The sequence below is a fragment of the Propithecus coquereli genome, unplaced genomic scaffold (assembly GCF_000956105.1).
Source record: "Propithecus coquereli isolate 6110/MARCELLA unplaced genomic scaffold, Pcoq_1.0 Scaffold158, whole genome shotgun sequence".
In the NCBI taxonomy this organism is placed as follows: Eukaryota; Metazoa; Chordata; class Mammalia; order Primates; family Indriidae; genus Propithecus; species Propithecus coquereli.
Window position 1 is genome coordinate 1,435,157 of NW_012140302.1, and position 22,556 is coordinate 1,457,712.

General features: G+C 50.9%; 2 protein-coding genes across 8 annotated transcripts in view; both read right to left on the reverse strand.

The window, feature by feature from the left end:
• The window catches only part of PTK7 (protein tyrosine kinase 7 (inactive)), a 59,409-nt gene extending 51,622 nt beyond the window's left edge, over positions 1–7,787 (reverse strand). For 3 of the 4 annotated variants that reach the window (XM_012640891.1, XM_012640888.1, XM_012640889.1), the window contains exon 1: positions 7,550–7,773. In XM_012640891.1, the coding sequence (XP_012496345.1) occupies positions 7,550–7,628 (79 nt within the window). In that variant the 5' untranslated portion in view covers positions 7,629–7,773. Of the gene's footprint in view, positions 1–7,549 lie in introns of all 4 variants that reach the window. The other variant, XM_012640887.1, reaches the window with a different exon arrangement.
• Positions 7,788–9,011: 1,224 nt separating this feature from the next.
• On the reverse strand, positions 9,012–22,379 carry KLC4 (kinesin light chain 4). 4 transcript variants are annotated; one of them, XM_012640837.1, is made up of 17 exons: positions 22,295–22,326; positions 21,752–21,932; positions 20,213–20,495; positions 18,562–18,792; positions 17,132–17,213; positions 16,291–16,510; positions 15,510–15,597; positions 14,136–14,237; positions 13,716–13,889; positions 13,277–13,376; positions 13,027–13,079; positions 12,746–12,816; positions 12,455–12,563; positions 11,415–11,555; positions 11,020–11,135; positions 10,618–10,681; positions 9,012–9,482 (listed from the first exon to the last, which is right to left on the reverse strand). In XM_012640837.1, the coding sequence occupies exons 2-17, from the start codon at positions 21,778–21,780 to the stop codon at positions 9,432–9,434; spliced, it is 1,914 nt and encodes a 637-aa protein (XP_012496291.1). In that variant the 5' UTR covers positions 21,781–21,932; positions 22,295–22,326; the 3' UTR covers positions 9,012–9,431. The 4 variants fall into 4 exon arrangements, with proteins under 4 accessions (XP_012496291.1, XP_012496293.1, XP_012496292.1 ...); XM_012640839.1 differs by having other exon boundaries at positions 21,827–21,932; positions 22,295–22,320; XM_012640838.1 differs by lacking the exons at positions 21,752–21,932; positions 22,295–22,326 and adding an exon at positions 21,397–21,554.
• Between the last annotated feature and the right edge of the window lie 177 nt (positions 22,380–22,556).

Here is a 22,556-nt window from a genome sequence, read left to right on the forward strand (position 1 = left end):
TAAAACACAATGTTAAAGCAGAGGTCACCAAAATCCTCTTGGCCCATCAGCTGAGAAACAAAGAGCCGAGCGTTGCAAGGCCCTCATTCCAGTGGGACGGTCACAATATCTCTACAGGTTGTGCACTGCTTAAGATGCCTGCCCAAAGTGTCAATAGTGAAATGCTGCTGGAACTCCACTAGCCAAAGCCTTGAGCCCTGGCGCAGGGTTGTATCCAGCTGGAGGAAGGGGTACTTATTTCTAGTGTGCACAAAGGCACTGTATGAGTTAGATGCTGGGACACCTCAGCAGTCCCAAAAGCAGACAAGCATTCTCTTCACTGCCCCCCGCCCACCCAAGAAGGAGACACAAAAAGAGCCAGTGTGTCTCCTGAAGGAGAGGCTGTGCACGCTGGTGCCCACTCTGGCCTCCACAGCCACCCCAGAAGGGCCCTCCACCCTGATCACACAGCACCCCAGGAACCTCCCCACAGCCTGGACAGAAATGCCCACAAGTTATACAGATTCGTTGACTGTGCAAACCCCCACAGCCACCCAGTGATGATAGAAACCCTTCCCTTGGGTATCATTAAGTCTGCCTAGGCTGCAAGAAGCAGCACAGTTCACTGCCCCACTCCCTGGAAGAACCTCAGCTTGTCACGGGAGATGGGGTCCCTGAACCAACACTGACCACTCCCCCACCCATCTTGGGAGATAAAGGGAGGGAACGTTCCCTCCAGGAAATGTAAAGTGGTTGTGCCCACATTTGCTGTTGGAATACTGAGACCCATTCAGAAAACCTGTGCTTGTGAATGAGGAAATCATTTCTAAGGCTACCAGTCAAGGGGGACTTTGTTGAGCCCTGCAAACCGCAAACCCGTTGTAGACAGTGGAAAGAAAGGCTAACACTTCAAAGAGAGACAAAGGGCCAGGACAGTCTCTGGGAAGAGTCATCAGGGCTAACCAGCAGGGCGGCTTCCCCGGGGTCATCCATCTCCACAGCTGAAGAGCATTACGTCACACTTCACAGGGGCAGGGGGCAGGAATCAGTATCGCCTACACTGTGCAGATGAGGAAACTGAGACTCAGAAAAGTTAATAAACCAGCTCAGGGTCATGTGACTAGACAGCAAGTGAGCCAGGACCAGAAGACAGAAAAACTGGCGTCACAGATCCAGAGATGTCTCTTCTCTTATCATGCATGGCTGCTGTGTGATACTAGAAAAGAACCACCCAGGTTTTCCCATCATTCTGAGGCAGTCACTGCTGCCCACATCTATTTAGAAATGTTGGACTCAGAGTGAGAGAGTGAAAAAAGAAAAGAAAAGAAAAAAGGAAGTGAGACAAAAAGAAGAAAAAAAATAGAAATGTCTGGCCCTCTTTCCTCTCTGAAGCCCTCCCACTCCCCATTTGCTTCTGCGTCTCCGATTTAACTGTTGCACACATTCTGGAATGTTCTTCTATCCTACTTAGCACTTTACCAAATGGTGTGCTGAGGAGCTTCACCCATAGAAGACACTCAAACACTTTGACGGGACTCCCTCCGAAGCCCCTCAATATTAATACCACCCACTTTCTCAATACCACACACTTGAGACTGACAAATTCTCTTTACAGCTACCCAGTGGTTCTCAAACTTGAGTGTAGGTGGGAATCTCCTAGGAAGCTCTTTATAAATGCAATTTTCTTTTGAAATTTGAACGATGTAACTGGATTGGCTATTCAAAATATACAAATATAACACACAAGAAAATAAAATACATTTTGTGGCCCCTCCCTCAATGACTCTGATGGGCAGGTCTGCAGTAAGGCCCAGGAAACTAAAATTTTAACCAGTACCTCTGGTTACCCGCCCTCCCACTATACTCTCCACTATACATTTTTGAGAAACACATATCTACACCTTCCTAACACATGACTCAAAAGCCCTACCCCATGTCTTGGGATCTAGTTTTCAGAAGTTACGTATATATCCACGCCAGCGAGTGCATACCCTGCTTATCAAGGCCTAAGCTTCTAACAGGAGCTTGGGATCTGCAGGACACTTGGTTGATGACGTTCCAGTCCCCAGTGCACTCATTCGACATACCTCAGTTAATGCACACAGGCAGACAAGAGCCTGGCAATGCACAACCAAGTAGCATGAGGGGAAAGGCGCCTGCCATGTGTCAGCCCTTAAAACCAAGCTTCCTCTCTGTCCCCTGCTGTTTGTGTAACACTACTGGGAGGAAAATGGCCTAAAAGCAGAGAAGAAAAGAGGATGGAAAAAGTGACATACTACAGAGGGCTTCCTCAAACCGCTGATTAGCTGTGGCAGCTCCCGCGCCAGCTCCACCAAAGCGCCAGGGGGCTCAGCAGGGCTGAATGTGCACTCAGCAGTGAACTCAGAGAACCCGAAGATAGGACTCTGACACAGCCACCATGGCAGAACTTCCACACCTCCAAGAAAAAGGACCAGGCGGATGGGGGCCAGAGCAGGAATCAGGGAAGGGGCAGGCGGCAATTCCAAGGCAAGAAAGGCTAGGGCCAGTGCCAGTAACCATGCCCCGAGCCTATAACCCTATCACGTGGCTCTGGCCCGGGGTAGTGCCCCGGCACAGCTGCACAGAGGCATATTACTGAGGTTAGGGAGAGCAGGGGGAGGTTGAGGGATGCAGGCCAAGGACATCCAACCCCGTTTAATGATCCTTTCTTCCATCAGGAAAACACCAAAGACTAAATCCCTGGCCCTAAACTGCTCTTGGCTCAAATATTAGAGTCTGAACCGGCCAACCTCCATCCCAGACGAGTCTCACAGAAGCTGCATTGGCTTAAACACAAACTCACACAAAACCCCTCACTCCAGAATATGAAATGCTCCAAAGACTAACAACACTACAACTGTCAAAGCCTAGCAGAGACATGCCTCCCTTTATGAACCAAATGTATTCCTGAAAAGTCATCCTTGGACCAAATTTCTGCCTAACAAATCCAGTTTCTCCACTGGTTTTTGTTACGAAATGAGATGTATGCTCCTCTAGGAAAAGCTGAGGCTCTGAGAGGAACTAAACGTCACATTTAATGTTGCAAACCTTCTAGAGTCACACATTTAATGGACAAGTTTTTTTTGGCAAAAACTAATTCAAATTAAACCCAAAGTGAGGTAATTTTTAAGTGAACACATCACACCAAAGAGTGTTCACGTGAACTAAGCTATTTAAAGCAAATCTTCAAATTATTGTACGGGATCTTGGGCCCCTAATTGATACTGTTACAACAAGAATGTTCTGTACCTTGAGTTTCTGTACAAAGAGGGATGCCTAGACCAAGACTTCTGGAACTGTGGGGTGCAGAGTCACCTGGGGATCTTGTTAAAATGCAGACTGTGATTCTGATTCATGTTCTCAGGGAATGCTGATTGCCACTGGCTTTGGACCTTATTTTGAGTAGCAAAGTAATGGATAATCTAGGCTCCTACGTAGGAGGGGACCTCAGCACCCGTTTTTAAGCTGCAACCTTTAAAGGCAAGTCAGCTTCACATGTGGAGGCTGTTGCCCATGCACAGAACTCAGAGAAAGCCAAAAGCCCCGTCACATCAAAACTCGGAAAAGCCACCACCAAAAACAGCCAGCCCAGAAAGAGGGAAGGAAGGTCTGATCCCTTGATTTGGTCATGGTAGAGCAGCCACAAGGACGAACAAGAGGCCATCCCAACCCAGAAAAACTGGACAGGGCACAATAGACTCCAAACGTCTAGGATGCAAAGGGGATGTTTAACTTTGCCCTTAATTACACTGCCCTACATCCAAAAGGTTCATTCACTTTTTTAATAAACCTAGGTAAGGACTCACTACAAATAAGGTACTATACTAAATTCTACAGGGGGAGCCTTTCAGTAAATTAAAACCCAATAGGGGCAAAAACATGGGAGGCGCCCTGAGAAGGACAGAGTCCAGGCATCCACTTTCTGGCAGGAAAGACAAGACGGCTTCAAGGAGGAAGTGGATTGGCACTGGGCAAAAGAGAGATGGGAAAGGGCAATACGCACCAGGACTGGCCAGAGAAGAAAGAAAGGTCCGAAAGAAAGGTTCTCTCTGGCCCAAGACGTCAAAGAGAAACCAGGTATGCTTTAGGAGATGGCAAATAGGCCAGGTGGACTGGAATGGAGGGTTACAGTAGGTGGAAAATGTTTGTTGGGAATGATTGTGAAGCTGAAGGTATGCTGGAAGCACACCATGGAAGAGAAAAGACCAAGGAAGAGGCTCTTTATATACTTTTTTTTTTTTTTTTTGAGACAGAGTCTCACTCTTTTGCCCGGGCTAGAGTGAGTGCCGTGGCGTCAGCCTAGCTCACAGCAACCTCAGACTCCTGGGCTCAAGTGATCCTTCTGCCTCAGCCTCCCGAGTAGCTGGGACTACAGACATGCACCACCATGCCCGGCTAATTTTTTCTATATATATTTTTAGTTGTCCAACTAATTTCTTTCTATTTTTAGTAGAGACAGGGTCTCGCTCTTGCTCAGGCTGGTTTCGAACTCCTGAGCTCAAACAATCCGCCGGCCTCGGCCTCCCAGAGAGCTAGGATTACAGGCGTGAGCCACCGCGCCCAGCCCATATACTTCTTTATATTTAATCTTCAGCACCACTCCAGGAAGTAAGCCCCTTACAGGGGAGGCAAACTGAGAGGTCAAGAAATTTGCCCAGGGCCACAGGGCCCATCGATGAGGTTGAGTTGCTGCTTTGCCAAATACAGTCCACCCTCCTTAACCCTGGGTTCCACAGTCATGGATTCAACCAACCAAGGACCAAAAGTATTCAGGAAAAAAACAATAAAAAAATAACAATACAACAATAAAAAATCATACAGATTTTAAAATACAGTATAACTATTTACATAATATTTATATTGCATAAGGTGTTACAAGTAATCTAGAGATGATTTAAAGTATGTGGGAGGATGTGCCTAGGTTATATGCAAATATTATGTCATTTTATATAAGGGACTTAAACTTATTTCAGATTTTGGTATCCTTAAAGTCCTGGAACCGATTCCCCAAGGACACTGAGGAACGACTGTACTTCACCTCCATAGCCTGAGCTCCATCCACCACTCAAATGTTGCTTTGAACGCCAGGTGTTTGAGTATATCCTTTGGCAAGTGACGTGAAGATCACCCCTCCCCTCCCGCCATACAGCCCAACAGCTGAGAAAAGCCATCACTAATAAAAGCAATGCCTAGGCCTGAATTACAGGCTGCAGAGCCTTGAGGAATCTACAAGACATCCTATCCCTATCTCAGGATGTGACGACTCAATTTCCCCAAACAAGAGCCTGGAGGAAAGAAACCAGGGAGGGGCATGGGAATGGGGCTGGGTCGTGAGCACAACTGACCATTCAAGTGGCTGGAGTTAAGAATCCCAGATTTCAAACGTCAAGCCTTCTCCTCCTCCTCCTCCACCATATCTATCACAACAGGGATCTAAAAGTTTGGAAAGTAACAGTCATTTACAGCATAATTACCCAAACTTCAAAATGGTCTAATCCACAAACCTAGCCAGACTTGGTCCCTTACTCCAGCCTTATTAACAGTGGGGTCTCACTACAACTCCAGTTAATTACACAACGGTGAGATGGAAAAATCTACTGTGATCTATTAAAGTCATTGCTCCCCTTTAGTCATGCATCTGGGTGGGGGTGGGTTTGAGTCCCAGGACTTCACTGGAAGACGGCAGGCACCTCAGCCTCGGCTGAAATTGTTTACAGCACATGGACAGGTTCCACACCAAGGCACATTTGGTGGAATTGATTTAAAGCTCTCATTAAAATGTTCCTTTGTTGAGCACAAGACATTCCCTCTAACCCCAAGGAGATTCCAGACCTCCTGTCCCCAGCCCTCAGCCTGCCCTAACTTCCCCCCACAGGACGCCCCCTCCGCTAAACACCCTCCACCAGATTAGCATCATTAACATCAGAGTCATCTTCTCATGGAAGAATTTAGGGATTTAGCATTTGTTGAACAAGAGCCCCGTCTCCACCAGAATCTCCCCTTGACTCCAGAACTCCAAACAGCAGCAGTGAAGGCAGCCACATCAGGCAGACCCACACACCAAAACCCAACCAGACGACCCAGGAGGCCTGTGAGCTTGGGCAGCTCACCCACATGGCTGGGCCTCCACTCAGGCTGTGCAAAAAAACTTCCATACTTCCTCTGGGAGATGTGGATTCTGCCATGAGCAATAACCACCACACACACAGGAAACACAGAGCTACTCTAGAAACACCTCTACTGAATCCCCAGAGCTTGTTCTCTTTCCGGGGCTACATTTACCTCTCCTTTTACAACCGGGGCTGCGGAGATGTTGATTCCACCAGTGCCAAGATCCCTCAACAACTGGCAGGCCAGGAAGATCTTAGAAAAGGCAATTCGCGACCCCTGCCCTCCCCACTGCCACTCTCCAAAGGAGGGGGAAAGTGATAAGCTAGGACAGGTCCCTTGGACAGAGTTCCCCAAGAAAAAGCTGCTTTGAGGACCACCACCAAAGATTTTGTGTTTTGGAAGATGGGAGGCTTTATTTCCAGTCCAGGCTGTTTGGGACGTACGAGTAGCTGGGTGCTTCCCTGTAAGGCACTTCAGCACCTCAGTGGAGACTCTTAGGTGCGATCAAGCCAGGAAATAAAAGCTGGGGTGAGGGGGTGGGGGGGGGTCTGTCTGCCTTAGAGATGCGGCCACACCCTCATCAAAATACTGAGGCCCTCCAAGAAGAGCCAGAGTTCGCTCTTTTTGCCTTTCTGCCCTAAGAAACAGAGACTTCCTTTCCTGTTAGGACAGATAGGATGGAAATCCAGGAAGGAGCAGAATAAACCCCGTCCGCACCTTTGCAGGTCGGCCATGCCCGATTTTGGCAGCGGCCTCTACACATTAGTCACCGCGACAGCCTGGGACCCTCTGCCTCCCGGATTCGACCCCGGCACGAAGTGGGCTCAGGGCTCCGGCCCGTGAGCTAGAGGAGAAGGGGCGACCCCTAATTCTTCCCTTCTTCCGCCCTCATTGGCAGGGCCATCTGGGGTCCCAGTTTTGTCCAGGAACTTGGAGGAGGGAAGCCGGGAGCGGAGTGGGTAACAAAGCTCCGCGCTCTGCGCGCTGCAGATCGGTCGAGCATCGGGCCCCAAGCCGGCCGCCTTCACCTGGACTGAGCTTGCCGGGGAGACTCCGTCTCTCCCGCCGCACCCCCCACAGGGCGGGTAGTTATTTCTCCCCGGAAAATAAAACTCCCCACCTGGTCCCGGGAGCCGGCAACTCTCGGCCGTTCTCGAGCAGACTCTCGGGTCAGGCCGGGAAAACTGTAGAGGCTGGAAACGCGTCCCCGCGGCGCCAGTGGGAGAGGGACCCCGACCGAGTTCGCGGGGGCTTCGCCAACCTCCCGGCCCTGAGGCTCCCCGCGCCCTTCCGCCGGGACCTCGCGTGCCCAGTGAGCCTCTCCACGACTCCAGGGTTTCTGCCCCCGCGCCAGCCGCCCAAACCCGCCTCCCCGGGTGCCCCCTTTTGCCCGCAGGACTCTTCCCAAGCCCTGCTTCCCCAGCTCGCCAGGACTCACCGCCCAGAAGCGGCAGCAGCAGGACGCTAAGCAGAGGCAGCCGGCGGGGAGTGGCGGGGGACCCCCGCGCAGCTCCCATCGTGGCGGCTGGGGGAAAGGAGCTGGAGGGCGCACGGCGGGCGCGTAGACTGCGCTCCGCGGCGGGCCCAGAGGCCGAGCGCACCGAGCGCGGGCGCTGCTGCAAAAGCCGGAGCCGGAGCCCGAGCCAGAGCCCGAGGCGTCCCGAGCCGGAGCCGCGCGCGCCGCCGCCGCCGCCAAGCCCCGCCCCACGACGCCCCCTCCCCGCCGGCCTCCGCGTGGCGCCCCGCCCCTCCGACGCCCCCTCCCCGCCGTGGCGGGAGGAGCTCGCGGTTGGGGGAGGGGTCTGGAGAGGGATGGGGAACAGAGGGAGGAAGGTTCTGGGCAGTGCAGGGCACCTTAGCGAGGTAGGGGAGTATACTCTGTGCCCACCGCCTAATCTCCAGGGACCCAGGGAACCAAAGTGACTTTTGTGATTCCGTGGCCCTTAGGGAGTTCTGGGCCTACCTGGAGGCTCTGACCAACAGTTCCCCCAGAATTCTCCAGGTAGGAGGAAGAAAGAGGGGCCCTGACCCATTCTTCAGCAACCCAAAATCCTAAGAGAGACCTTGAATAGCAGGATGTCCTTGATGTCCCCAAGCAGGATAACCTGGAGATGTTATGTAGCCCCAGGACAGATGTAGCCTGGAGAAGGAGGGGAAGAGTGCATGTCTGGGGTCTGATTTTGCTCTGGACCAATCTGGACCCAAAAGTAGAAACACTGGGCACTGAAAGCCAGGCTGAAGGCTGTTAAACTGACAAATTCATCCCAAGTCCATCTCCAGGCAGTCTGGGCTATGTCAGGGCATGGCCAACTCCAGCTGTGGGGAGGCCCAGCACAGCCCTTGTTCCAGGCACCCCACGCCCCACCCCCAGCGCCACCACCCCCACATTCTTTCTTTGTTGTGAAAGCAGCAAGGGGTGTAGGAGGCGGTCAGGAGGAGTCAAGCTTTAGAAGATGGGCCCCAGCTGCTGCTCAGGCCTCCAGGATATGCTGAGAGGGGATGGATAGTGCCTTGTCTCCCCTCTGGCTCCGAAGGGCCCCCCAGGCCTGCTTAGACTTCCCTTCCCCCAAGCAGCTGGGAGGAGGAGGGGCAGCCACAGAGGGCCTCACAGCCAGGAGAAGTGGCGCCAGGACTCCAGGGTCCTGCCACATGGCCACCACATGTCCCTGACAACCCAGTCCACAGCACCTTCTCCTTGGGTTGTGGGCCTCCTTCCCCATCCCCCAGATGCCTTCCTACAGGCCCTGCTGGAGAGGATACAAACAAGGGGAGGAAGAGAGGAAAGATCCAAGAATCAACACTCCTCCTGTCGCCCCATCCATCACTGCCCCTTGCCCTCCTGTGAAGGGCCCCAACACGACCCTTGCTTCCTACCCTCTTCAATCAGGACTCGAGCAGCAGAAAGGTTACCTGATTCTTTTATTTAAGAAAAGTGAAATACATGGACCTGAAGTGAGGCAGCAGAGAGGCAGAACAGGAGAGGCCAGACCAAGGCTGCTTGGCTGGCCGACCCCAAACTCTCTGACAGAAAAGCCAGCAGCAGGCTGCATCTCTGAGGTGTATACCTGCGTCTTACCCACCTTGGGGGCCTCAGAGCTAGCTACTCTAGAAGACCACAGGGTGAGGAGGGGGTATCCTGAGGGCTATTCCCTAAGGGGGATTCCTGAGGAGGGAGCTGAGACCCTAAGGGCAGCAGCAATCTTCTGGTTAAACTGCTCCCCCTTCACTGTCCCACCTTGGGGTGGGAAAGAGCCAGGAGGAATGGGGAATGCTGTGAGGACTGTGGGGGGACCCAGCAGACCTGGGGATTGGGTTGAATGTCAGCTGCTTGAAGAGAGGTCCGTGGTGCTGGCACTGAGGCCCCGGGAGACCTGAAACAGACACCACCACCCCATTAGCCCAGGGACCTCAGCCTCCCAAAGACCATCCATCCATCCCATGGCTACAGTTGATCTCTGGACCTAGGATCGAGCCTATAACCTCAACTCCAAGTTCTGGGGCTTTTGTTTAGCCTCTGCTAGGATTTTCCAGAAGTCTACAATCTGGTGGAGAATCTACCTGGAAGAGCCACATGAATACTGGTGTATACTTTGAATATGTTGATACAAATGGTCATTTGCTATTAGAATATCACTACTGTTCTCTCGAATAGAGAATATTTAGTGCTTTTTTTCTTTTTCCCTTCTCATCTACCACTAGGTCCCCAAGGTAAGGAGTACAGTAACTGCAGGAGGAAAAACAGTATCCCCAAATCATTCTTTTCTTTCTCTTTTTTCTTTTTTTCCCCAAGTCCCTCTGTTGCCTGGGCTGGAGTGCAGTGGTGAGATCATAGCTCACTGTAACCTTGAACTTCTGGGCTCAAGTGATCCTCCTGCCTCAGCCTCCCAAGTAGCTGGGACTACAGGCATGCACCACCACACCTGGATAATTTTTTTCATTTTTGGTAGAGATGAGGTCTAGCTATGTTGCCCAGGCTGGTCTTGAACTCCTGGGCTCAAGTGATCCTTCCACCTCAGCCTCCCAAAGTGCTGGGATTATGGGTGTGAGCCCCCATGCCCAGCTAATTCTTTGTATATATTTTTAGTTGTCCAGCTAATTTCTTTTTATTTTTAGTAGAGACAGGATCTCGCTCTTGCTGAGGCTGGTCTCGAACTCCCGACCTGGAGCGATCCTTCCACCTCGGCCTCCCGGAGTGCTAGGATTACAAGCGTGAGCCACCGCACCCGGCCTCCGGCCTCATTCTTGAATTATTCATAATTCCAAAGTACCAGTTTAAAGAATATCAATTACTATTTCCCTCCTGATTAACTTATTTGCTACTAATATCTGGCCTGAAACTATCCCTTGGTGGTCACTACACCCAACAAGCTCTCTGCCTGATTTCTTAATGACTCTAATCCCCCTTCATCCCATATGACTTTCCCCACTTCCCTAATCCCGCTGGGCAAGCTTGCTAGCCGTCCTTTCTTTCTCACCCACCAACATGCTCACAAGCACTGCTCTCACCTGGAGGGGTGCAACACTGGGTTGGTTCAGATAGTTCAAGGAGGCTGCTCGCTTCATGTTGCTGCTACAATGGAAGAATAAAGAATTGAGGCCTCCTCTCTTCCTCTTGAATATCCCTAAAGCTGTGGGCCTCTTGGGCACTGCCATACAATATCAAATCATTGTCTACCCTCTGTCCCCTCCTCTCCCACTCTTATCTGTATTAGAAACCAGCATCTCCTCAGGTACCTGCATCCCCCCCACTGGGGCACCCATCCTGCCGAACTCTCTCTCCATGGCCATCCCGTTGACCTCTTCCATGTTTCTCTCCAAGACACTTCTCCTCCAGAGATCAGGGGCCAAGAGGAGTTGAAGGCAAGGGCTTACTTGCCTGCTTTGCCGTATCTCAACCTCATTGTGTACCTGGAGGGCCGAGGCTCGGTCCCCTGGAGCTTCCTCACCAGGAGTTCACTGCTTCTACGAAGCACATCCCGGATCTTGCCCAGAGAGCCACTCCTCTGCAGGGTCCCACTGCCATCCTGGCAGAGAGGAATGAGCAATGGAAGCTAAGAGGATCCCACGAAGACTGGCTTCTGAGTCTACTCCTGCCATTTATTCTGCACACATCCCCCAACCCCAAAACCCAGTGATTAAAAACAAGAGCCCTGTCAAAACTGGCTCCCAGAAATACCCTGAAGGGATGGACTAACTAGAACAGGGACAACATGCCCTCATACTCTGTAAGAGCCCAGAGAACGGCAGGCTGAAAGCCTCTCACCACCACCAGCAGGAAATCAAGAGGCAATGTTTAGACTTACCCCTGACCACTCGACAGCCACAGAAGCATCTTCACCTCCCTCAAACCTCACACTGTCCCCAGGGCCTTCCTGGGAGGTCCTTCTACTGTCACCGTCCCCAAGCAGCTCTGCCACCTTGGTCTGGCTGATAGGGTCAGTGCCCTGAAAGGAAAAGGAAGGACCTAGAACTTCCTACTCCTTAACTCCTCAGGATGGGGCTTTCAAACTTTTTTTTCACTATCAGCTACTGCAAGGAAAACATTTTTTCCTCGTGATGTCCCAGTATACACCTACAGGAACAATACCCTTTCTATTTACAATGCATTCCTATATATAGATACATATATATTTTTAGCCATGGCCCACAGTGAATTGATTTCATGACCTACTAATGAGACCCACAATTTGAGAAACTTTGACTCAAGACTGTCCTCAACTTCACTCCCCTCACCCCATATGCCCCACCCATGTCCCTTCTTATGAAAGGGCAGGATTTCCCCTTTATAATTCCATTTAGTGAAGAGAATCTTGAACTTGGAGTCCTAACTACGAAGGACAGGAGGGAGGTAAGAACATGCTTAAAAATAACCACAACCACCACAAGACTGCCTCACTTTCTTCTCCCCTGTCTTCTTCTTCAGCGTTTCTTATTCTTTTTCTTTCTTTCTTTCTTTCTTTTTTTTTTTTTGAGACAGGGTCTCACTCTGTCACCCAGGCTAGAGTACAGTGGCTCAGTGTCTGCAACCTCAAACTCCCAGGCTCAAGTGATCCTCCTGCCTCAGCCTCCCGAGTAGCTGGGACTACAGGTGCACATCACCATGTCTGGCTAATTCTTTTTCATTTTTTGTAGAGACAGGGTCTTACTATGTTGCCCAGACTGATCTTGAACTCCTGGGCTCAAGTAATCCTCCTGCCTTGGCCTCCCCGAAGTGCTGGGATTATGGGCGTGAGCCACCACACCCAGCTTCCTCTTATTTTTAGGAGACTTACAAGAAGCCTCAGTGGTCCCTTGTCTCCAGGGCCCTTCCTTCTTAGACCTCCTTCCCCTGCAGGCTTCTGACCTGTTTCCAGGAACGCAGGGCACATTCTTCCAGGGTCTCAGCTGCCTCTAGCTTTCCCTGGCGCCTGTACAGAGCTCCTAGGTTTCTCAGAGTAGTGTTCACTGTGGGGCTGTGTGGGGTGAGACCAAGGAAGGAAGAGAGCATGGGATAAGAAACGAAACCAGGAAAGAGACGGAGCAGAGCTAAGGTCAAGGGAAGGTTAAGGAAAGAAGGAAAAGGGTCCAGGAGGCTGGGATCAGGGCTTGGATGGAGGGTATGGAAGGCCAAACAAGCTTTTCGCTGGCAGCTCACCTGCTCACTTTGCAGGCCTTGTACCAGCCTCCATACTCAGCATAGGGTGTGCTGCCCTCACGTTGCCGGCTCTATAGGACAGAGGGGGAAGGGGAGGGAGTCAGAGATGAAAGTAAAGAAATGCTAGGTATAAGCTGGCATGGGGCTAGGGTACAGGCTGGGTTGAGGAAAGCACCACACATCTGGGGCTGGTGCTGGGTGGGAAACAGCTGGGCTAATGCAGGGAGTAAGACACAGACCCCAATAGCCTCGGGCTCCCCAGGCTGCCACCCTCCACTCACTTTGCTCATTTCTTCTCGCTCCTCTGCATGCATCCAGATGGGCTTGTGGTCGCCTAGGGGTGATACATGGGTGGGATAGGGAGGTTAGAGATGGAGCTGGAGAGTACAGGGGGAAGCAGGACCCAGAGGCTGACAAGTCTGGACTACAGGGGTCTGGCTCCCCCTGAGAACCACTGTGGCCTAACCCCTCACCTTTAGTCTGCATTTCTTTACCTCCCTGCAGCCCTCTCCCCAGGCCCTCACCACTCACCATCCACAGACCCAAACTCCTGCAAGTGGGCACGGGTCAGGATCTCTTTGTATAGTGTCTCAGCCTCAGCATATTTGCCCTGTTTCAGGTAACAGGAAGCCTGGGAGGCAGGAAGGCAAAAATACAGAAGGAAGAGATGGAGGGAGACAAGGTCTCAGCCGGGCTCAGGGAGTTCCACTTTTTGGTGTCTCTATGACTCTCCCCAGAGATCCTCCTCACATCTTCTTTTCTATCTATAGCATCAAGGGTATTTTCACCCCACTCCCAAGGAAACTTCTGCCACTGGAACGAAGCAGATCCCTCATCCCCAAAGGCAGCCCCAGAGATGGGTACAAAGTTGATGAGAATAGTGTACCAGATTATGATGCTTCCCAATTCCAGGCCCCAGGTGGCCTTTCCCTTTTCCTCCTTCCACCCACTTTGTCCCTCCCTTCCTTACCAGGTTGTTCTTGGTCCGAGCTACATTAGGGTTGTCTGGCCCCAGCTGCCCCTCATAGATGGCCAGTGCCCGCTGGTAATAGCGTTCCACAGCCTCATACTTGCCCTGGTTCTGGCACAACAAAGCCAGGTTGTTCAGCTGCTTTGCCACATCTGGGTGGTCAGTGCCCAGGACCTGAAAGGGAGCAAAGGAGTGAATAAATGGTTATGATTATGTGTGTGCACATGCACACGTGTGTGTGTTTGCACACATGCATGCACGAGTGGACAGCAGAGGGAAGGGAATGATGGAAGAGGAAATGAGGCAGAGATAGCCAGATGAGAAAAAAAGAAGTGAGGGAGAAGGGTCAGACCAGAGGAGAGATGTGGAGAAGGGGTTACAGCGACAAGGGAAGAATGGAGAGAAGGCATGGGTACCTACCTTTTCTCGAATCTCCAGTGCCCTCTGGCATAATGGCTCCGCCTCCTTGTATTTGCCCCTTTTGCCATAGAGCACAGCCAGATTGTTAAGTGTGGCAGCCACCTATGAAGAGAGGCCTGTCCCCATCAGACATTGATGCTGCAAACGACCTATGAGAGTCTGAGGTTCCCCTATTTATACAGCAGGGCCCCACACTGCACGACTGCAAGAGACACGTACTCTGTTACCCTAGCCAGAGGCTGAGGGGAGGGGAAACTGCTGAATAGGATGGCTCTGAGGCTCTATGGAGTGGTATCGCCCTCTAGGGGGATTTTTAGAAATTTCTGGAGTTTTTTTTTTTTTTTTTTTTTCTGGTTGCCATGAAGATTGGGGGCACTATTACCTTTGGGAAGGCAAAGAAAGACACTGCCAGACATTCAAATACTGAATGTAAACTTTGACATTTGGTGGGATATCAATATAGGAGTTATGTTTTCTGAGATACATCATCCCTGCTCATCATGTCATATCATAGGGAATTATTTTCACGTAGCTCATTTTTAAAAGTGTCTTATTTTTCATTTTCTCTACTTTGAAAATCTATCATTTTCCCTGGTATGCTATGCTGACTTACAGCTACCTCTCTCTTTCTCTTATCATATATGACTTAAGTCTACCTCTCTCTTTCTCTTATCGTATGCAAATAAATCTGGTCTGTGATAGCTTATTATAACACTGCATTTTAATTGAGCATCTACCCATACTTCTGCTCTTTCATTTTTCTAGTACTTTTTAAAAAATTTTTTAGAGACAGGGTCTTGCTATGCTGCCCAGGCTAGTATCAAACTTCTGGGCTCAAGTGATACTCTCATCTCAGCCTCCCAAGTAGCTGGGACTATGGGTGCAAGCCACTGCGCCCAACTCTAGTATTAATATTTCTTATATGGAATGGCTTACTGGTCTTACTTCTTTTAAATCTAAAGTTATTCATTATATATCAGACTACTTTGTTATTTCTTCTAGCAGAGTTGTATTTAATACAGCTATTATTGTATTACATTTTTATCTTATTATATTGTATATATTGTGTTAGCATAAGTTACTTTCCTTGTTTCTCTTATATTAATTAGGGTATCATATTAACTTTTTTGGAAATCATATGTGGAGGTAGGATATATCATCTATGAATTAAAATTCAGGAAAATGTTCATTATAAAAAGGAGTCATTAAGTCTCAGAGAATTGAGAACCACTAGGATCGCTGGACAGTGCCCGGAAGGAAGACATTTTCATGCCTCCTTTCTAAACACCCCTAGTAAGTGGCTTGAGGGCAACAGATGGACAAGCTAAGAGAGGTCAAAAGAGCAATGAGGGAGATGCAGGCAAGATTACTGACAGCAGGGTGGTCCCGGCCCAGGGTGCTCTCCCGGATACTGAGGGCATCATTCAGCAGGTGGGCAGCCTCCTTATACTTATTCTGGTCCCTGGAAGAGGACAAAAGTGACAGGGGTTACCCTGAACTCTGCCCCCAAGACATCTCCTTCTCTCCACCCCTTTGCGAGGACCGAGGTACATTTAGGTATTAGGGACTTCCATGGGGAGATAGGACGCCTGGTGCAGGCAGTGAGAGGGCTTCACTGACACACTCATACCACAATGCAGAGCACTGCCATCCCCAGAGGAAGTCACAAGTCATAGGAAGCAGGAGATAGAAATAGAGGGAGAAACTAAAAATATATAGAAAAAGAAAAATTAGCCGGGCATGGTGGCGCATGCCTGTAGTCCCAGCTACTCGGGAGGCTGAGGCAGCAGGATCACTCAAGCCCAGGAGTGTGAGGTTGCTGTGAGCTAGGCTGATGCCACGGCACTCACTCTAGCCCAGGCAAAAGAGTGAGACTCTGTCTCAAAAAAAAAAAAAAAGAAACAGAGGGAGAAAGAGATGTTGCTCAAACTGGAAGAGCAAAGAGCCTGAGAGATGACTACTTTCTAGGTCAAGGGCTAGGGTATGGAAGAAGTGAGTGTTCCGATACATGAGAAAGCACCCTAGTTGGGTATAGCTGGGAGGCGCAGCAGGGAGGAGACGTAACCTGCCTGCAGAAAGGTAGAACGGGAGCCAAAGGAGGACCAAGGTGGGAATGCGGGGAAGATTCTGGCTGATGGAGGAGGGCAGTACTCACCGATACACCAAAGCAAGGATGTTGAGCATGGTAGCAACGTCAGGATGGCCACGGCCAGATGTGCGCTCCAGGTCCTCTAGTGCCTGCTTACACAGTGGCACGGCCACCTCATAGCGACCCTGGGCAGCATACTGGATCACCAGGTTGTGCAATGTACGCAACCTTGCTGGGATCTCATATCCACCCTGCTGGGCTGCTGCAGAGCCCTGGCCACGAGACACTAAAACATCCCAGAAAGTGAACAGGAGACTTCCTCAGACCAGTCTTCCTCTCTCTCTTGCTGTCTGCCCTCCCCACTTCCCTCTCCATGTCTTGTTCCATATCTGCGCCCAGCCCCCAGTGAGCTCTCAATCAAGACCTGCCTCAACTTCTATTCTTTTACCCACTCCTTTGCACCTGTGTCCATCACAAGCCCATTTGTAAGCCAGTAATTCATTCATTCAGCAAACATTTATTCAATAAACATGAGCCAGGGCCTGTCCCAGGAATACGAAGATGAGACAGACCTGGTTCTTTCCCTTGAGGAGCTCGTGCTTTTCCCATCTCAGGGTCATTCTCCCACTAGTCTGTGAACTCCTTACTGGCAAGACCTGTCATTTTCATCTCAGTATTCCTCATGCCTAGCACAGTGCCTGGCACACATTGAGTGTTTAATAAATGTTGATGAATAACGGGGACACTGAGGAAATCAAAGTACTAGCCCAGCCTGTGCCCCACCTCCAGAGGAAGTGGAGACCTATTTCTGAATGGTGAGCATCTTGTGTACAGGGTGGGCCACAGCTGGAACCATCCTCCTGCTGCCCCTCTTCATCCTCCATCTCCACAGGCAGACTAGACTCACAGCCATTGCTAGGGTCCTCTTCCTCCTCATTGGGGAAGAGGTCATCCAGGGAATCCTTGGAAGCATCGCCTTCCTTCTCCTCCTAGAAGGGAAGAAGGAGCATGTCAGGGCCAAGATATCCCCAGTGACCTCTTCAGGGGCCTCTCTAAGCCAGGAAATCACTGACAGATGGGGCCTAGGAAAAGAGCCTTGTTCCTGACTCTGTCTCTGGGAAGGCCAGCATCTGGCCTAGCAAAGCTCAGGCCTCTCTTATTTGTAACAGCCAGAGATGCTTTGGACAACATCTCATGACCCTCCCTTCTTTTACATCCAGAAGGTTTCGTTCCTAACCACCCTAAATCCCCCATCAACTCATGTAATGATAGCCCTGTGCTGATCCTGTGTGTTTACATTGATTATATGTCTGTCCTGTCTCTCCTGAGGGAGGGAGTGTGTCTGATCTTATTGACACGTACCCAAAGTGTCTAGCTCAGCCTTGTGCCCATCATCTGCCACTGCCCATTCTGGACTTAGTGCCCAGCCCTCACTGTCTACCCTGCTTCCACACTGGGAAAGTTCCCCATTGGGAACTGCAGCCTTATGAAAATACCTCCAATCCTCCTACCCAGCACCACCAACATGTCCTATGCAAAACATCTCTTCACTTTCCCTGGGACAGACCAGCTTTCCAGCCCCCAAGCCTTATCTATGACACCCCCACCTCTAGTCTAGGAAGCTCTTCCCTCTTCCTATCATCCTTCAAAATCCATCCCATTCCTAACCCATTCGAATGAGAAATCCAACGTAAATCCTACCCATCCTTGTACCCTGCCTCCTCTGTGAATCCTTCTCAGACCATTCCAGCCCTCAGGGACCTGTCTTCCTTGGAATTCCTCCCACACTGACTGAACCACCCATCCATCACTGAGCACTTGCTGCTTTGCGTTGTCCCATCCACGTTCTCATGTGTAAGCCTTGTTCCCTATGGGTACATTATAAACTCAAGAACACAAGAACTCTCTTTTATAGTTCTTTATCTTTCCTACACACGTCTTCTTGTGCTGTGTAAGACACAGAGATACATAAACACTTTCAAGTGAGGGTTAAATTTCACACATTTTGAGAGCAGATTTTAAGAGGGTCGCGCTCAACTAGGCTATGCTTTTCCTAGTGGTAGCACTCAGGATTCTGGATTGGAATTGTCCAGGTGCATATCTGTCTCCCCTCACAAACCTATAATTATGAGAGCAGGAACTCTGCCCCATTCACCAGTGGAGTGCACAGTGCTTGGCACACAGTTGGTGTTTAATTAAATGTTGACTGAATGAGTGAATATTGTTTCCCCATTGGGCAGAGCTGCTGGCCCCTGAGGATGATGAGGCCATTGCCCCCACGTTTGTGGTAACTCCCAGCTGCCTGCCCTCCAGCCAGCTTTGCCTGCGCATGCTTACCGCAGTGTGCCCATCCTCGTCATACTGCCGCAGCTGCCCCAGGAACTCCAGGTGCTTCTTTTCCTCCTCCAGCTGAGCCACAGCCTGTTCACTGCGCTGTAGCCGCTGCTGGGTGCCGGCCAGCTCGTCCCGGAGCCACTGGTTCTCCTGGCATAGCCGCCGCACCTGAGCCCGCAGCTTCTGTTTCTCTGACTCCACTGTGCTCAGGTGGCTGGCTAGAGCCAGCATTACCTAGGTGGGCACATCCCATGAGCTCCAGACTCTGGGTGGGAGTGTTCAGGGATAGGAAGGAAGGGAGCCTACTAGGAGGTGGCAAGACTAGTAGGGGCAGAGAGGAGCCAGGAGGTGGGGGTGGTAGCAATGGCTCTACCTTCAAAAATATACCCTGAATCCACTCACTCACCACCTCTACCGCCATCACCCAAAGCCAAGCCACTATCCATACCCAACTGGATTACTACCATAGCCTCCTCACTGGCCTCCCTGTTTCTGTCCTTGTTCCCCTAGAGTCTATTCTCAATCCAGCAGCCAGATGACGTCAAGTTAGACCATATCACTTGTCTTCTCAAAACATTCCAATAGTTTCCATCTCACTCAAAGTAAAAACAAAGTCCTCATGATAGCCTACAAGTTCCACATGATCTGTCTCCCTCTCCCCCAACCCTTTGCTTCCCCTCATTCACTCTACTGCAGCCTGACTGGCCCCTCGCTATTCATTGAACTCACCAGGCAGGCCCCAACTCAGGGCCTTTACACTTACTGTTCTCTCTGCTTAACACACCCTGCCCCTTTTCACTGCATGTCTCATTCCCTCGCCTTCAAATCTTTGCCCAAATGTCACCTCCCTCCATATCCCTAGTCTCCTTCTCTGCTTTTTTTTTCCTCTTTTCTTTTTGGTAGAGATTGGGTCTCACTCTTGATCAGGCTGGTGTTGAACTCCTGAGAACAAGCGATCCTCTTGCCTCCGCCTCCCAGAGAGCTAGGATTACAGGCATGAGCCACCATGCCCGGCTTCCTTTTCTGCTTTCTTCCTTTCTCTCTTTCTTTCTTTATTTTTGAGACAAGGTCTCATTCTGTCACCCAGGCTGCTGGAGTGCAGTGGTGCCACGATAGCTCACTGCAACCTCAAACTCCCAGGCTCAAGCGATCCTCCTGCCTCAGCCTTCTGAGTAGCTGGGACTACAGGCATGTACCACCACGCCTGGCTAATTTTTATTGTTTTTAGGGACAAGGTCTCACTACGTTGCCCAGGCTGGTCTCAAACTCCTAGCCTCAAGCAATCCTCCTGGACTTGCCTGGACCTCCCAAAGTGTTAAAATAATAGGCATGAACCACCACAACTGGCCTATTTTTATCGTTTTATCCTTAGCAATTATCACTCTGGCATAATGAATCTTTTACTTATTTACTTGTGTATTGTCTGTCTCCCCCAGCTAGAAAGCAAGCTCCAAGATGCAAAGATTTTTACTGTTGTGTTCAGTGATGTATCTCCAGTGCCCAAAAGAGTTCCTGGCACAGAGTAGTCAATACACATTTACTAAAAGAATGCAAGCATCTAGGACAAAGTGATCCCAAGTGACTCCAAACGTCCACTCAGACAACTGCTCCTCCATCCACCCCAGACCACTTGGCACCACCTCCGCCCTCTCACCTGAGCCTCACTCAGCCCGAGCTCAATGTTTTCCATAGAACGGCGCAGTTGCCGGGCCTTCTCATGTACCAGCCCTTCCTCATGGCCTCCCTGCTGCAGACACTCAATAGTCTGGGACAGGCTTTGCAGCACAGCTTGGTGTTCACTGTGTAGGGCCTCCAGCCCTTGGCTCACTAGCCGCGTGCTCCCCAGGATCTCTTCTTGGCTGAGCCGGTGCCCTGCAGGTTCATCCCGCTGCCCCAACACCAGGCCTGACATCCTGGCCAGGGAGAAGTCACCCAGTCTAGGGAGAAATAACAGAGTTCAGCTGGGGTAAAGATGAGACAGAGAGGCTGACCAACTTGGTTAGAGGGTGGTAGGGATACAAATGAAGGGACAAAAGTATGGGTGACCCTGTGACTTAGCTGGAGAGAGAGAAAGTGATCAGTAGGGAGGGAGCCTACATCACTAAACACAAAGCTAAGATTGTGGGCAAAAAGAGAGGGATAGAAATTGACTTAAATAAAGACTACAGAAAGAACAAAGGTGCTTAGAACTAGCAGAGGGATTCAGGACTTAGAAAAGGAGTTGGAGAGAGAGCTTGAGTTAGGAAAAGGAATCAAGGGATAAGAGACAGCACTACAGGGATCATGGAGTGTGGATGGGAGAGCTACAAAGGGAATAGGGTTAAAGTAGACAGGAGATATGCAGAAAATGGTGCAGGGGGTTAGAAAAAAGGGAAGAGGCCGGATGCAGTGGTTCACGCCTATAATCCTAGCACTCTGGGAGGCTGAGGCAGGAGGATCTCTTGAACTCAGGAGTTTGAGGTTGCAGTGAGCTATGATGATGCCACTGCACTCTAGCCTGGGCAACAGAGCAAGACTCTGTCGCAAAATAAACAAAAAAAAAAGAAAGAAAGAAAAAGAAAGAAAGAAAGAAAAAGAAATACGTTTCAAAGTTAAATCAGAGAAGAAAGGGAAAAGAAAACAGGAGCCTTCCTTGAAGTATCCAGATGAGAGGGCCTCAGAAGGCTCAAGGTCTTCAGGCTGTGTCACCCATGGAACTAAGCCCAGCATCTCCAAACCTGGTTGGCCCTGCGTCTTTTGCCACTAACCTTCAACCCATACTTCCCAGTCCCCCAGGATTCAGGCTGTCTTCCCATTTCCTCAAAAGGGCCTTGTTTCTCATCTTTGAAGTCCTCTTACCTGTGAGCAGAGCCCTTGGCCGAGGCACTCAGGCCGCAGCCCGGAAGAAACTCTGCTCAGCAGCCAGCGATTCAGAAGGCTCTGCCCTGCCCAAAGTCCAGAAGTCCAGCATTCCCACCCCCTCTCTCACCACTTCACAGCCACCCAGAGGACCTGGCACAGAGCCCTACCCAGGACAAACACACTCCCTCCCTCCCTCTGCCTACATGTCTTCAAAGACGCCAATGTCCCTTCTCCTTCCCCAAGCCAGCTTCCCACCCCAGGCCCCAGGAGTTTTTCTCCCAATAAGGGAGTGAGAGATTTAATCAGACACCTGCAGCAAGGGGCGTGTCTGGGAATGAGTGAAGAGGACTACCTGGTCACTCCCAGCCCAGTCACTTCCATGGGCTTTGTCTCTGTCACGATCACCTACTAACAGGCTCTGAATCACCTTAGGGTGCCTCCCAAATGCCTGATGATGCAGGGAAGGATGGGAGGTCTGCTGAGTGGCTGCGGGGTCACAGGGAAACGCGGCGCTGGGAGCTGCTCTCCTGGACCTGGAAATGCGGTTGAGGAGTGTCTCAGGCTGTCGACCTGCCCTGGGGCCCAGGGTGGGGATACAGTGAGATGGGTGGGGGGAGGTGCTGTTGGAAGACTGAGGTCCGCGTCACGGGCGAGGACCTGGCGGCCTGACAATCCCCAGGTCACCGAGCCAGTCCGTGGCACAGGGGGCGGGGCAGGCCGTCTGTCTGTCTGTCTGGACGCCAAGGGGCGGGGAAGAATCGCGGGGGGCGGAGTTTTTGAGTCCGGAATTTGGTGAGGTTGGTTGGAGAGGGTTTGTTCATCTGTCTGGGAGTGCGGGAATAAGAGGTGGCGGGGACCTCAATCCTCAGCCCCAGAGGTACCCTCAAAGACTCACCCGCAATCTGTCGGTCTTGCTGCCGATCTTGCCAGTACTGCCCCTTTAAATTCATCATGGCTGCCGCTGGAGGCAATTGTTTTGACGGCTCCGAGGGGCGGAGCCTGTCCCTTAGTCACGCGACCTTAGAGCCGCCCGAGGATTGGCGCTGACCCGGTTCAGGGAGGAAAGGAGGTATACATCCACCTTGGTCTCCACTTCTCTGCCCGCCTCCTTTTACGTTATTGGAGAGAGACTGCGCTGGGAGCAGTTTACGTCATCC